Source organism: Nesoenas mayeri (assembly GCF_963082525.1).
Source record: "Nesoenas mayeri genome assembly, chromosome: 7".
Taxonomy (NCBI): domain Eukaryota; kingdom Metazoa; phylum Chordata; class Aves; order Columbiformes; family Columbidae; genus Nesoenas; species Nesoenas mayeri.
This window is the reverse complement of record NC_137551.1, coordinates 14,904,701-14,917,113: the sequence shown is the minus strand read 5'-3', so window position 1 is coordinate 14,917,113 and position 12,413 is coordinate 14,904,701. Positions and strand designations below refer to the sequence as shown.

The 12,413-nt window shown below is 40.5% G+C and overlaps 1 protein-coding gene across 1 annotated transcript in view; it reads left to right on the top strand.

Annotated features, from left to right (window-relative positions):
• Positions 1 to 22: 22 nt before the first annotated feature.
• The window catches only part of PARG (poly(ADP-ribose) glycohydrolase), a 66,739-nt gene continuing 54,348 nt past the window's right edge, over positions 23 to 12,413 (top strand). The window contains exons 1-6 of the mRNA XM_080348333.1: positions 23 to 508; positions 3,547 to 3,613; positions 6,119 to 7,102; positions 9,586 to 9,772; positions 10,924 to 11,046; positions 12,315 to 12,398. Of these exons, the coding sequence (XP_080204459.1) occupies positions 31 to 508; positions 3,547 to 3,613; positions 6,119 to 7,102; positions 9,586 to 9,772; positions 10,924 to 11,046; positions 12,315 to 12,398 (1,923 nt within the window). The 5' untranslated portion in view covers positions 23 to 30. The remainder of the gene's footprint in view (positions 509 to 3,546; positions 3,614 to 6,118; positions 7,103 to 9,585; positions 9,773 to 10,923; positions 11,047 to 12,314; positions 12,399 to 12,413) is intronic.

The following is a 12,413-nucleotide window of genomic DNA, read 5'->3' as shown; positions in this document are numbered from 1 at the left end:
CTTTGCCGGCGGGGGCGGAGCGCGGTCGCCATGGTGAGCGGGGAGGCGGGGAGGCGGGGAGGCGGGCAGGGGGGGTGGGGGAGCCATTTTGCTGCGAGCTGCCCCAGCTCCCTCGCTGGACACGGGTCAGCCCCGGCCCCGCCGCTCCTTCCGCGCATCCTGCTGAGGGCGCGGTCGGCGGGACGAGCCCGGTGCCGCGGGCCGGAGGATGCGGAGGGGCAGAGCCGCCGCACCGTCGCGCCGTCCCCGGGGGGCGGCTGCCGCCTTGGCTCGGCGGCTGCTGGCGGGCCCGCGCGGCTGAGGCGGGCCGGGCGGGCGGAGGCGGGCCCGCCGAGGATGAGTGCGGGCTGCGGGCCGGACCCCCCTCGGAAGAGAGCCCGGCCGAGCTCCGCCAGCCCCGGCGGCGGCTTCCACGGAGAGCGGCCGCCGCCGCTCGGTCCCCGCCAGGAGGGGCCCGGAGGCAGCAGCTCCGGCGGCGGCAGCCCCGCCAGCACCGTGGGGAACAAAGGTTCGTACTGGCCGGGGCTGCGCCCCCCGGGGACAGAGGGGCGACCAGGCGAGGGTTGGGCGTGGAAGGGGCCTCCGAAAGGGGCCGTTTCGGGGTGCGGGGGCCGGGTCGGCTTTGGCAGCGCAGCCTGGGCAACGCTGAACTTGCTCCAGCCGGGCCGGAGCGCTGCTCGGCGGCCCCGCCGCCCCGTCCCGCCCCCGCTGGCGCCGCGGGAGCCGCGGCCGCGTCTGGGGCTTGGCGGGGGGTGGCGGCCGGGGGATCCGCCGGGCTGCGGTGCCCCTGCCTGCTGCTTATTGCATCCCTGCTGCGCTTCTGATGCGCCGAAGGGAGGGCAGCATTCAACGGAGAGAGGCGGTTGTGCCGCGCACGTCGCCTCCCGGGAGCTGTCGTGCCTCATCGGGCCCGGATAGGCTCGATCTTGGCATCCCGGAGCCAGCCCGTCCCGGGGATCCCAGCCCGGTGGTGTACAGGATCGTTGTCCTGGCTTCGTGCCCGATTCTTTACAAACTTTACAGTGCAACCATCCAAGTTGCTGCTAAAGGTGGCGTGTTTTGTATGTGCGAGTACAAATACTTGTTGCAAGAGAAATGAATGACGTTCAGCGGTGTGTCCTACTGCACTATCACGGCGAGGAGGGCTGAGGGTGGTGACAGGAACCCACATGGGCACGTGGCTGCGGGCCCAGGGCGCTGCTGACCGTGTGGGGTGCTCCCACAGTGTGACAAAGCTGTGTGGGAAAAGCTCCCACGTGGCTTCCTTAGACTGTTTTTATTTGGAGACAGCACTGTCAAAATAAAATTGTAATGCATGATAAAGTACCTATTTGAGGAATAGGAAGGCATGCAGGGACGGAAAAGAAAAACAGATTTGCTGCGGTCTTCAGTTGATGAGTAAACCCTCAGTAACCAGTAACTGAGAGGCACCTTTGAATTTGACCTTATATGTATGCACTCCTACAAAGTGATAAATACGAATCTTCTAAAAATTCAGTATTTTTCCTCTGTAGTACATTCTGATGAACAGTTTGTTTTATGAGAATGATCTGGGGAATCTTGAATAGAAATTTAGGGACCACTTTAAAAAAAAACCCAACAAAGTCTGTTTTTATTTTATACACTGAATGCAAGCATATGTTGACTTTTTGTGCCTCTTATGTTTTTATCACCTTATCTGTAGCAAAAAGAGATTTTAATATTATTAAAGAAAAATACTATGTGTTGTATTGGTTATAGGGTCTAAGTGGCTAGTGAGATGGGAAAATACAGACCAAAGCCATTTTGTTCTGTGCTGCTACTATAATTTATATTTATTATGTTAATGAATAAGTATTCCTTCATAAATGCAAGTTTATACCTCAAGAGGTAGTCAGCTGCCTTTGGAGAGGTTTATTCATCCCATGTTTTAACATGTCTCTTCAGGTTTTTTTTTCTGTCTGCTTCTTTCCCTTTTCCTGTAGGCAATTTGGGTTAACATTTCAAATATAAGAAAGTGGAATTTGGTAAACAGAATGACTAATGTACTTTTTAGGTAATCTTTAGAAATATTTTTGTTCATGAAATCCATCAAGCTGTTATTTTTGTCTGAATGGGGTGAAGCTGAGCACTTCATGCAGAATTGAATGGCTGAGTATGGCACAGGTATCTTTGTGTGCTTGATCTACATACAACTTGGCATTACTCCCTGATGACCTGGTCACATGATGGCAATTTTGCACTATTGTTTGTGCTGTTTCAGAGGAACTTAAAATGACTTAAATATTTTCTGGAGATTCTTTTTTTCATTCTAGAAATTCTGTACTTTTGATGAGGATATTTGATAACCAGCTGTGGAAAATTGTTCAAGGCCTTGAATGTTGGGGAAAGCTTTTATGAAACCATGTTCTATGGCTTATGGTACAAGTTACACAACCCCCATTTGCAATAAAATGCTGAGTCTTTCAGTAGTGACTGTTAATCAGAATAGCCAGATCTGCTGTACTGGTTTTTAAGTTCTGCAAAACTACTGTAGCAATGGAGAAACTACAGATTTTACTTACCCAGTGAAAGCAGTGAGTAAACACCTTGCAGTCAGCAGTGGCAGGTAGGTAACTTCTTTTGGCAAATGGAAATAAAGGAAACTGAAGACAATTGCCAATTTTTCAGAATTACCTTTAAGTAACATCAAAGCAAAACCAAAAAAACCCTTTCTTATACTAATTGAGATTACTTTCCAGTTGTGAAATAGCCGCTTTGAGTTTTTTCTTCCTATTCTGCCTTTTAAGTCTCTGCATAATTATTTCATGTGCTGCTGTTCTATTGAAACGTTGTCTGAACTGCAGCATCACCAAGATAAGGCTGATGACATTCACTGGAGCTGTATCCTTGGTAGTAAATCTGAAAAAATGTGTCCTTCACATTTGGTTGCTGTTTAGGGAAGTAGAACTGATAGGCTTTAGAAATTGCTAATGGCTAGAGAGGAAAAGAAAAACACCTTTTCTCATCACTTGTCACTTCAAATGTGTACAGTCTTTATATTAAGCCTCATGTTTCACAGTATGCTACATACAGATAAGGTTCTCAGCTTGGTCTTCTAAGATGCCTTGTTGCTAGTTTTTTTGTTTGGTTGGTTTTTTTTTTTCCCAAGGTGTTGTGGTTTTGTTGTTGTTTTTTGTTAGGTTTTGTTTGCTTGTTTTGAGTTATGTCACGTTGCGTGTTCATTCCAAAATTCAGCAGAGGTCTTTCAGGGCAATTAAAGGTGATAGTAGGAGCTGGGAAGTTCCAGTTCCTTGAAAATCTTGGATGGAAAAAAAAAAAAGCACCACACACCAATGCTACCATTTATAAAGGTTATTACAGAAGCTACAGCTGCTGACTGATACGAATTAAATACTGCGTCACATGTACTTATAAGAGTATTAGTGTCTGAATGCTCCCTATGCTCCCTGTAGTAAAGATGAGGTGTTTTTATCTTCATCTAGTACAAGTTGTCTTACTCATATGCAATCATGTTGCAGTTTTGTCATGTTTCATTTAATAATGTAGTGAACTTTGTTTTTCCAGTTTGCAAGCAACGGACAATTACCACTTGGTTGGAGAATAAAGGACCCAAGACAACTGATTCCAAAAGGTAAAATACCCAGCATTTCTACTCAAAAGTTGTGTTCTTTGGGTGGGCCTGTGGGGAACTAGAAGTGCAGGTTCCCAGTGCCAGCTGCTGTCAAAAAGGCAACTGCATTTCTGCGGCTTCCCTTACCTTGACACTTCCTCTTGAGTGTCACTAACTGACAGACTTGTACTACAAAAAGCTGACTAGTCCCCCATCCCTCCCCTCTAATCCCTCAAAACCAAACTTTTTTGCTGCCTTAACTTCCTGAAGCACCTTGCTTCATAGGTGAATAAATTCTTCTGCTCCTGTGAAGGAAAAGGTGGGAACTTGCAAGGAGGGAAGGCAAAGTGCGACTGCTGCTCCCAGTGGCAGCCAACCACTAGAGCGGCTTGGCTGTAATATCATACTATGTCCTTAGTCAACAGCTCTGATTTTATTTTTGTTTAATGTAGGGCAATAACCGTTACAGATTTTGGCTGTTGGTCCTGTGTTCAGCTCACAGTTCTGTTGTTAATTTATAGACAAAAGTCTGTTTTGGTTCATCTCGTCGTGATCACAGAATAAGCACGTGCAACTTGATTTAATTTATACCAGAATTTACAGGTGCTCAAATGTACATCCAGGTTATTTTGTGAAAGATGTTATAAAAGTTCTGCTGCTGAATGGCACCAGGTACAGTTTGATATTTTCTGCTGATGTAGTCTGTCTGGAGCAATGTTTGCAAGGCAGCCTTGAAATTTAACTCCTAAGAGCTTAACTAGCTGATGTAGAGGAGTATCAGATATTATTTTTTTTGTAACTGCAATTGTAAGTGTGCTGGTTTATTTTTCATTGATGTTTGTTAATAAATGGAAATTGGGATCCATAGCAGTGTTAAAATAACCAGGAAAACCTGTGATAGTGATTAACACAGAAGTACACAGGGCTCAGTTACAGGCTCACAGGTTTCAGTAAAGCAAAGATGTTAAGAGGAAGCTTAAGGAGGGAGTGGATATATGTATATGTGTATATATATATTTATATTTATTTATATTTATAAGGTTTTCTTTATAATATTACTATTATATGCCCTCCTCCAGCCTTGCTGGCGGATTATAGCCTAGTCAGTTTTAAGAAGCAGGTTAGTAATGTAAGCACTTAATGTGCCTTTCTGTTGCAGTTAACACGATAATTTTAATTTGTTTGTACTTGAACACTGTGTTAGATTAGATTTATTATCTTGACAACAGATATTGTCAATATCTTTAAACAGTCGTTTATCGAGATGGCAGCAGTAACATAACTTTTGTTTTTGTTCATCAAAATTTTCAGTGCAGGATCAAATGCATAGATGTGGAGTTAAATTATCATAACATAAAACCTCTAAAATCCTTTTGTTTTCAAATAATCTTCCAATGGGTGAAATTCCAAGCTGTTATCTGTTGCAACAACACCCTGTAATGTTGAAAGTATGAACTCTTATCTCTTTATCCAGAGTACTATTTTAGAAGAGGATCTCTTATAATTCATGGAGACAATTAATGCTTTCAGGAATCTATTAAGATGTTCAGTTGTCAAATTTAGGATTGTGTATTAAATGTGTATTTTCCTGTTTCGTGTAGGTGGGAAACTGGGTGATGACCAGATATACAGAGTTTAGCGTGCTTAGTTTGCATTGGTTATATATGATGTTATAACAATACATTCAGGAGAAGGTGTTGCTCAGAGTGATATATTCACCAAGACTAACCAGGTTTTCTTAATATTCATATGGCATCTAAGTATTTTTCTTTATCAGTACACTGACACAAAAATCAGTATGTGTGAAATGACTTTCCAATGTCTTCTTGAAAAGTCTTAGCTGTTCATACAAACTTGTTTAATTTCCCTCTGTAACTGTTAGAACATGTTTCTTTCTGTTCTTTGTGTAGGACAGCACAGGGCAAATTAGGTTATTTTTTTCTTTAAAAATAATAATTGATTTAATGTGTCTTTTTATTGCCAGTTCTAAAAATATGTTACTCTTGTGCTTTTGTGCTGTGTTTTTTTGGAAGTCATGGCCTGCTTATGAAAGGAAGTAATATGGTGTTTTTGAGACTATGGAATACTGTGTCCTGCTTTTCTAAAAGATGAATTTTTAGCTCTGAGGGAATGGTTACATTCATTATATTTTTCTTGCTTACTGTATCTAACTGATTAAAATGAAAGTTAAGGAAGACTTTTTCATGACTTCCAACTTCTTTCATCTGAAAAACGTAACTACATAATAGCTTAATATTCTTTAGATTTGAAAATAAGAATAATGAATCACTGGAATAGATTTCTAAGGTAAGCATTTCTAGGGTCATCATCCTTTGAAGCCCTTAAATGGAAATATAATAGGTTGTTACTGAGCTACATTCCTTTGTTGATCCTGATAGTGCTTGCTTACAGAGTGTTATGGGTAAAATTGCATGTTTATAATAATTCATTTTTTTAAAAAGTGTATATATAGACAGAAATTCATTTGGAAATAAGACATTAAATTCCCTTGCTTCTCCTCCACAGCTTACACAGCAAAATTAATAACAATACTGAAGCGAATCCCAAGATGACTTCTATTAAAAAAGAGAACTTTTGTGAGCATGATGTGAAAAAGCTAGAGAATGTTTGCCAGCAAAATTATTCAAAAATATCTGTGGAAGTTAGTGCAAAGCATGTAAGTTTACCTCAGACAGGCAGCATGTATAACTGGGAGGCTGGGGACAAAGATCCAGTCTCAGGCACAGAGCCTTTGGAGGTGATGCAGTCTGGAGACCTCTTTAAAAATGCCAACATTGATCAGATGCACAAGACTGGCAAGCAGGCTCAGAGGGACTGTGAAGAAAGCAGTGATAATTGGACTGAGAGGAAATTATCATCGGGCAAGTCTTTGAAAATGGGAAATACAAAACTTTCTTCAAAAGACACCGAGACAGATGGACAAGTGGCTTCAAGCAATTCACAGAAGCCGAAGAGTTACAATTCTGTCTGTTTAGCGGGTGAACAAGAAGGAGGAGATGTAGTTCCAGAAAGTCCACTGTCAGATACTGGTTGTGATGCTTGTGTATCTGATCTTGGAGGTCCTGGGAAACTGAGCAAATGTCAGAGCAGTTCAGGGGATTCACCTGCTTTTGAGAAAGAAAGTGAACCAGAGTCACCAATGGATGTAGATAATTCTAAAAACAGCTGTCATGGGTCAGAGGCTGATGAAGAAACTAGTCCTTTTTTTGATGAGCGAGAGGAGGTTAATGTGTCAAAATCCATGAACAAATGTTTCAGAATTCAATATGGGAATGCTGAACTGGAGTCAAGAAAATCACGTTTTTCTGCCAAGAGCTGTGAAAGCTTTGAGGAAACAGATAATTCTGTTAAAGAGGATGGTCTGCATACAAAGTCATCTGGGATCTCTCCTGCTCCGTCATCAGAATGCAAAGGTGCAAAACAGGGTGTGAAGAGAGACTCCAAAATCACCTCTCACTTCATGAGGATACCTAAAATTGAGGAGAAAAGGTAGCATTCTGTCTGCCTCTTCATCTGTTTTTCATGCTCGAAAATTTCCACTTTGGTGATAGCACTTTGGAGGCTGACTTGTAGGAAGAGTTTTACGAAGTGTGTGTTAAGACACAGACAACTTTGATATAAGCTTGAAGTAACTTATTTTTAATGAGACTGCTTGTGGGGTTTTCTAAAGGATATGTTTGTTTAGTGCAATTTTTAAATCATTGGAGTTCTGTTGAAATTGGGAATTAAAGACACTGTAGGAAGTAGATTTTCATTAGATAATAAGTTATTTAAGAGCATGAGGTTTTTAATGCTTGAAAATGTGTGGTGGTACAGGAGTGCTTTATGGAGTGTAGCTCTAGCATTAGTTATTTCATTCAGAATACATGAGGAAACTTACGTTTTTTTGTGGTGTGTGTGGTGTTTTTCTTTTCCAGTTTAATCTGTCAAAATACCGAGCCTATTTTGTTAAAGCATCAGTGCTACTAATGCTTTGATTGAAATAGGCATGAAAAATGTAACTTTTGAAAGCATTTGTAGAGATGTGAGTGTAGGGGATTGTTACTGTTTTTGGCTGTATTAATAACCTGGGAGAGAGAAGGACTGGTGATGGCACACTACAGCAATGGGAATAGAGGCCCAGAGCATGACCCAGGACTCTGTATGTCAGCTGTTGTGTAAGGACAAAAGGATAATCTCTGCTCTGAAGAGCTTAGATTTCAGTGGGAGCCGAGGAAGTGAATAAACAGCAAAGGAGTAAGCAGAAACAGGAGGCCTATGTGTGCTGGTGTAATAAGTAATTATCTCTGTAGACTCAAGTGTTACAGTAGGGCAAGAAAGTAGTTTTGCACATCTTTCCTGGGAGGTCTGTTCTGGATGCGAGGAGCAGCACAAACCCTTCAGCCTTTCAAGGAAGAGAAGGGTGACAGAGGGTAGCTGATGAGTGGCAGGAGCTTGCATTTGGGAAAGTTTGAGAGATGAGTAGGCTGAGGGTAGATTTGGAAAACAAAAGAAGGTAGTTCTTAGGAAGAATAGATAGATGAAGAATTTGCTAAAAATAGTCTGTGCTTTACAATAAATCTGTGTTTGAGAAGGGAAACATGCAAAAGTTTTGCTGTGTGGCTGGATGGGAATTCTAGTAGTGCTTTACAGAATTATTAGTAAGGTAGAGTATGAGGCTGTGAAATTTTTAAAAATAATTATTATTTATTTTTTGGAGCCTAAACAAGATGTGAGGACTGTAAACCTCAGTGCCAGGCAAAATAATAGTATTGTCTGTAGTGCTTAAGAGGGGAATTAGAAAATCTTAAACCTTTCCTCCTGGTTTTTGTCAGACCAGGTTTACAGCAGATAACAGGGTGGCTCAGATCTTAACTTGCAAGGAAAGAAGCAGAAGCAGTGGCATATCAAGCAGGTTTTGGTCGTCAGTACTGCCGTGCCAGTGCTGTCCTTTGGCGCTCCGCTCAATACAGTGTGCCTGCGCCCAGCGCCTGCCTGCGCGGCTGCCGCGTGTGTGTGATCAGCCAGGCTGCAGGCACTGGCTGCACCTGGAAGGTACTGGCACATGCACAGACGCAGCGAATGGGTTGGACAGCATTGTTATCCAAGGGTGGAATAAGTTCACCAAGGGGAATTCGGAGGTCTAAGCAATACCTCAAATTGCAGGCTTTTAACTTGTTTTGCATTTTACTTTGAGAACTTACTCTTGCATGAGAAACATCTGGTATGTTACATCAAACATACAGCAGGTTCAGTTTTTTCTTTCCCAAAATATCTCAGATCCATGCAAATACCTTTGATCATTAAAGAGGATTAGTTTATCTGCTCTTGCATATATTTGAATTTTGCAGGTCTTTTTTGGGTTACCTTTAAATTTCTATTTCCATGGAAAGGATTGTATGCCTAGCATGAAAAATACAACCCTAGTGAGAAAGGATGATTAAGAAGTTGGTGGGATTTTTTTGGTTTGTTTTGTTGGTGGTGGTATTTTGGTTGTTGGTTTTTGTGTGTGTGTGTATGTTGGGTTTTTTTGTTGCGTTGTGTGTGTGTGTTGTTTTTGTTTTGTTTTTAGTTTGGAGAAAGAGTATGTGCATGTGAGCATACATATGTATTTGCTTTCTAGCAGTTGAGAAGGGGCTGTAGAGGGTATCCTGACAAATGCAGACCAATGAGTCTGTCTGCTGTCCCTGGATAAACAGGTCCTGTTGGGAAAGAGCATGTCTGCGGAGGAAAACCCAGCCTTGCTAATCCACTGTAGTTCTGTGAAGGTGTTTGTCAGCCTGCAGAGTGTTTTGGTAGACATCATGTGTGCTGGGGAGGAGGAAGGGTTTGGTGGAGGTTTTCCCCAAATTAAGCTTTGGCCTGGGGCCACAGCAAAGACTAGCAAATAAACTGACTCTGTTATAAATGTAACCCTGGAGTGGAAGTTCATGTATTTACTTACCAGGTTTTTCAGTGAAAGTAAAATGTTTAAATGTATTTTATTTTAACAGCAGGAAAGAAAAGTGTGAATTCAAAACCCAGAGGCCAGGAAGGAAGATTGCTAAATATGTGCCACCTTCTCTTCCAACTAATAAGAAATGGTTTGGGACACCAATTGAAGAGATGAGGAGAATGCCAACATGTGGGGCCCGTCTTCCTCATCTGCGACCCTCAGCCAATCATACAGTGACCGTCAGAGTACGATAATTCAGTGTATTACCTGAAATGAAATGTGTTACTGAATTATTCAATAGTATGAAATGCCAGATGTTAGTTTTATACTATTAGGCTGTGGAAATCTTTTTGCCGTTCCTTGTGAGCAGACTGGGGCAACTGGTTTTCCTGAAAATTTACTTCTCTTATACACAGAATTAGGATATTAAGACACAGACAAGCCTCTGGCTTGTTAGAAACAAGTTGGTTGGTTGGGTTTTTTTTGGTTTGTTTGTTTTGCATAGATGTGTGTGAACTGACTTATCAGAGTTGTAAACTGAGGGAATTTAAATACATCTGCAAGTGAAATTTGTACTTCAACATTTTCATGTTATTTTATTAATATTTTGGTTTGGGTTCAAGATACACAGCAGGGTCAAAATATTAAAGATATAAAGACAATGAAGAGGAGTTTCTCGTAATTTTACCACTGCATTTTGGATCAAATCTGATATATCTGCCTTTAATCTTTTGGAGTACTCTTCAGTCAAACTGTTGTTGAAATAAAACATGTGACCAGAAACTTGTAGGGTCACATGTAAATCTCAAACAAAAGAAAACCCAATTAAGTTTAAATACAAGTTCTGAGAGAATCAATGCTGCCAGAAAAGCATTAAGCCATAAAAGATTAAGTTTTTAAGAACATTGTTATTTGTTTCTACATTTCTGATATTCTGTGGAATAAACTTGAAATATTGCTTTATCTATAATGATTTCTCATCTTCACTGTTAGGTTAAAAGATGTTATTTCTGCACATGACTATGGCTACATCTGAAACTGTATTTTGAAAATATCTGGACGAAACTATGTAGATACCTAAATTCATAAATGGGGAAGTCTTGGGAAGTCTTTAGTTGATAATTGGAGATTAAATAATTACATGTATTACTTTTATTTCAGTGTATTTCAAGAGGTCAAATGCTAAGGTGGTGTTCTTTTCACCAAGTATAACCTGAGAGTAAAAGTAACAGGTGGATTTTTTTATCCATCATGTGGTCAGTTTGTAGCTGTGTTCTTTCCAAGAAGAGAGGCTGTAAATTAGAGCTTTTCTTAACTATCTTTTTGTTTACTTTTTATTTCTTCCACTTAAACCTTGAAAGTAGTCTGAGCTTTTTTTCTCTCTCCTGTGTTGCAGGTAGATCTTCTGAGAGAAGGAGAGGTGCCTAAACCTTTTCCAAGTCAATACAAAGATTTGTGGGACAACAAACATGTTAAAATGCCCTGCTCAGAACAAAATTTGTACCCTGTAGAGGATGAGGTAAGATAAAGTATTTACAGTCGTGTAATCAAATAAGTTTGTTTACAGGTAGATGAGTTTTCAGTTTGCTGTATGTACTCAGTTGGCAAACTGTATATATGGAATTGGAAAATCAAACAGGTGAACATACTTGCTCTGAAAAGCTGGATTCTGGGTCATGACGCTTCAGGCAGAGGAGAAGATTATTTTTTGTTTCCTAGTAATTATTTTACCTAGCCCTTGATTTGATGGTGTATGTATTTCTATACTTATGTATTTCTATGTTATGTATTTTTTCTTTTGAAGCAATTTTGGATGCCAACAGATGTAAATGAATGCATAGCCACATTCTGATTATAAAATCCTGTCAGATATTACTGACAGATTGACTTGTAACTGACTGCTGTTTTGCTGAAACAATGGCGGAGAGGTTAGAATAGGCCTTGCATGGTTTGTTGAGCTGGTATTTCTTGTCGCTGCTCGAGACTTACTTAAACATACTTACTGAAATACTTCAGACTGTGGTGAATAGAATGAGCAAGCGTGTCCCGTAGCGAAAACTGTAGAAAGATTATTGATACATAAATCTGGAACTGAGAATTTTTAGTAGCCTTTAGGAAATACTCTGTCTTTTCATTTATCAGTTTTATAGATAATATGTAAAATGGATTCCATTGATGTTTCAAAGACAAAGTGTTGATAAGATTTTTGTTGCCAGTTAAGCAAGTTGACTTGTCTCTGCCCTTGTGATAGTCTCATAAGAAATATCATTATTGCTTGCAACGAGTAATAAGACTTTTTTGTTGAGGAAAAATATTACAGGATGTCTTACGTTTGGGTTGATGCAAGAGTCAGTGACAGCAATGTGCTTTTACGATCTGTGCCCTTAATGTTCTTAATATCATATTTTTATGAAGTTAGTTCAGTTTATATTTTGAGTTGCAGATTTTATGAACTGTGGTCATGTTTTATCTGTGAAATCCACTTTCTTCATGAGGAATGTACTGAACATTGTTCTTGAGGTGGCATGGGGAAGAGTGTTGCATATATGAAAAAGAGCTCTTTATGAATTTTGTAGCTGCTTCCATTAAGAAGGAACTCTTAAGGGAGTAAAATGCATTGGACTAGAAATTGCAGAAGTACTTTACAGTTTCTCAAAAAATGTAGTTTATTTTTGAAAAACTTCACAAATAAAGCAAACTTTATTTTAAAAAAGACAATTATTAGTAAACATGTCTTTCTGTTTTGAATAACTTAATCTGACTTTATTTGGGATTTTTGTTCCAAAGAATGGAGATAGAACTGCTGGAAGTCGATGGGAACTAATCCAAACTGCCTTACTTAACAAATTTACTTGCGCACATGATTTGAAGGTAAGCTTGTCAATT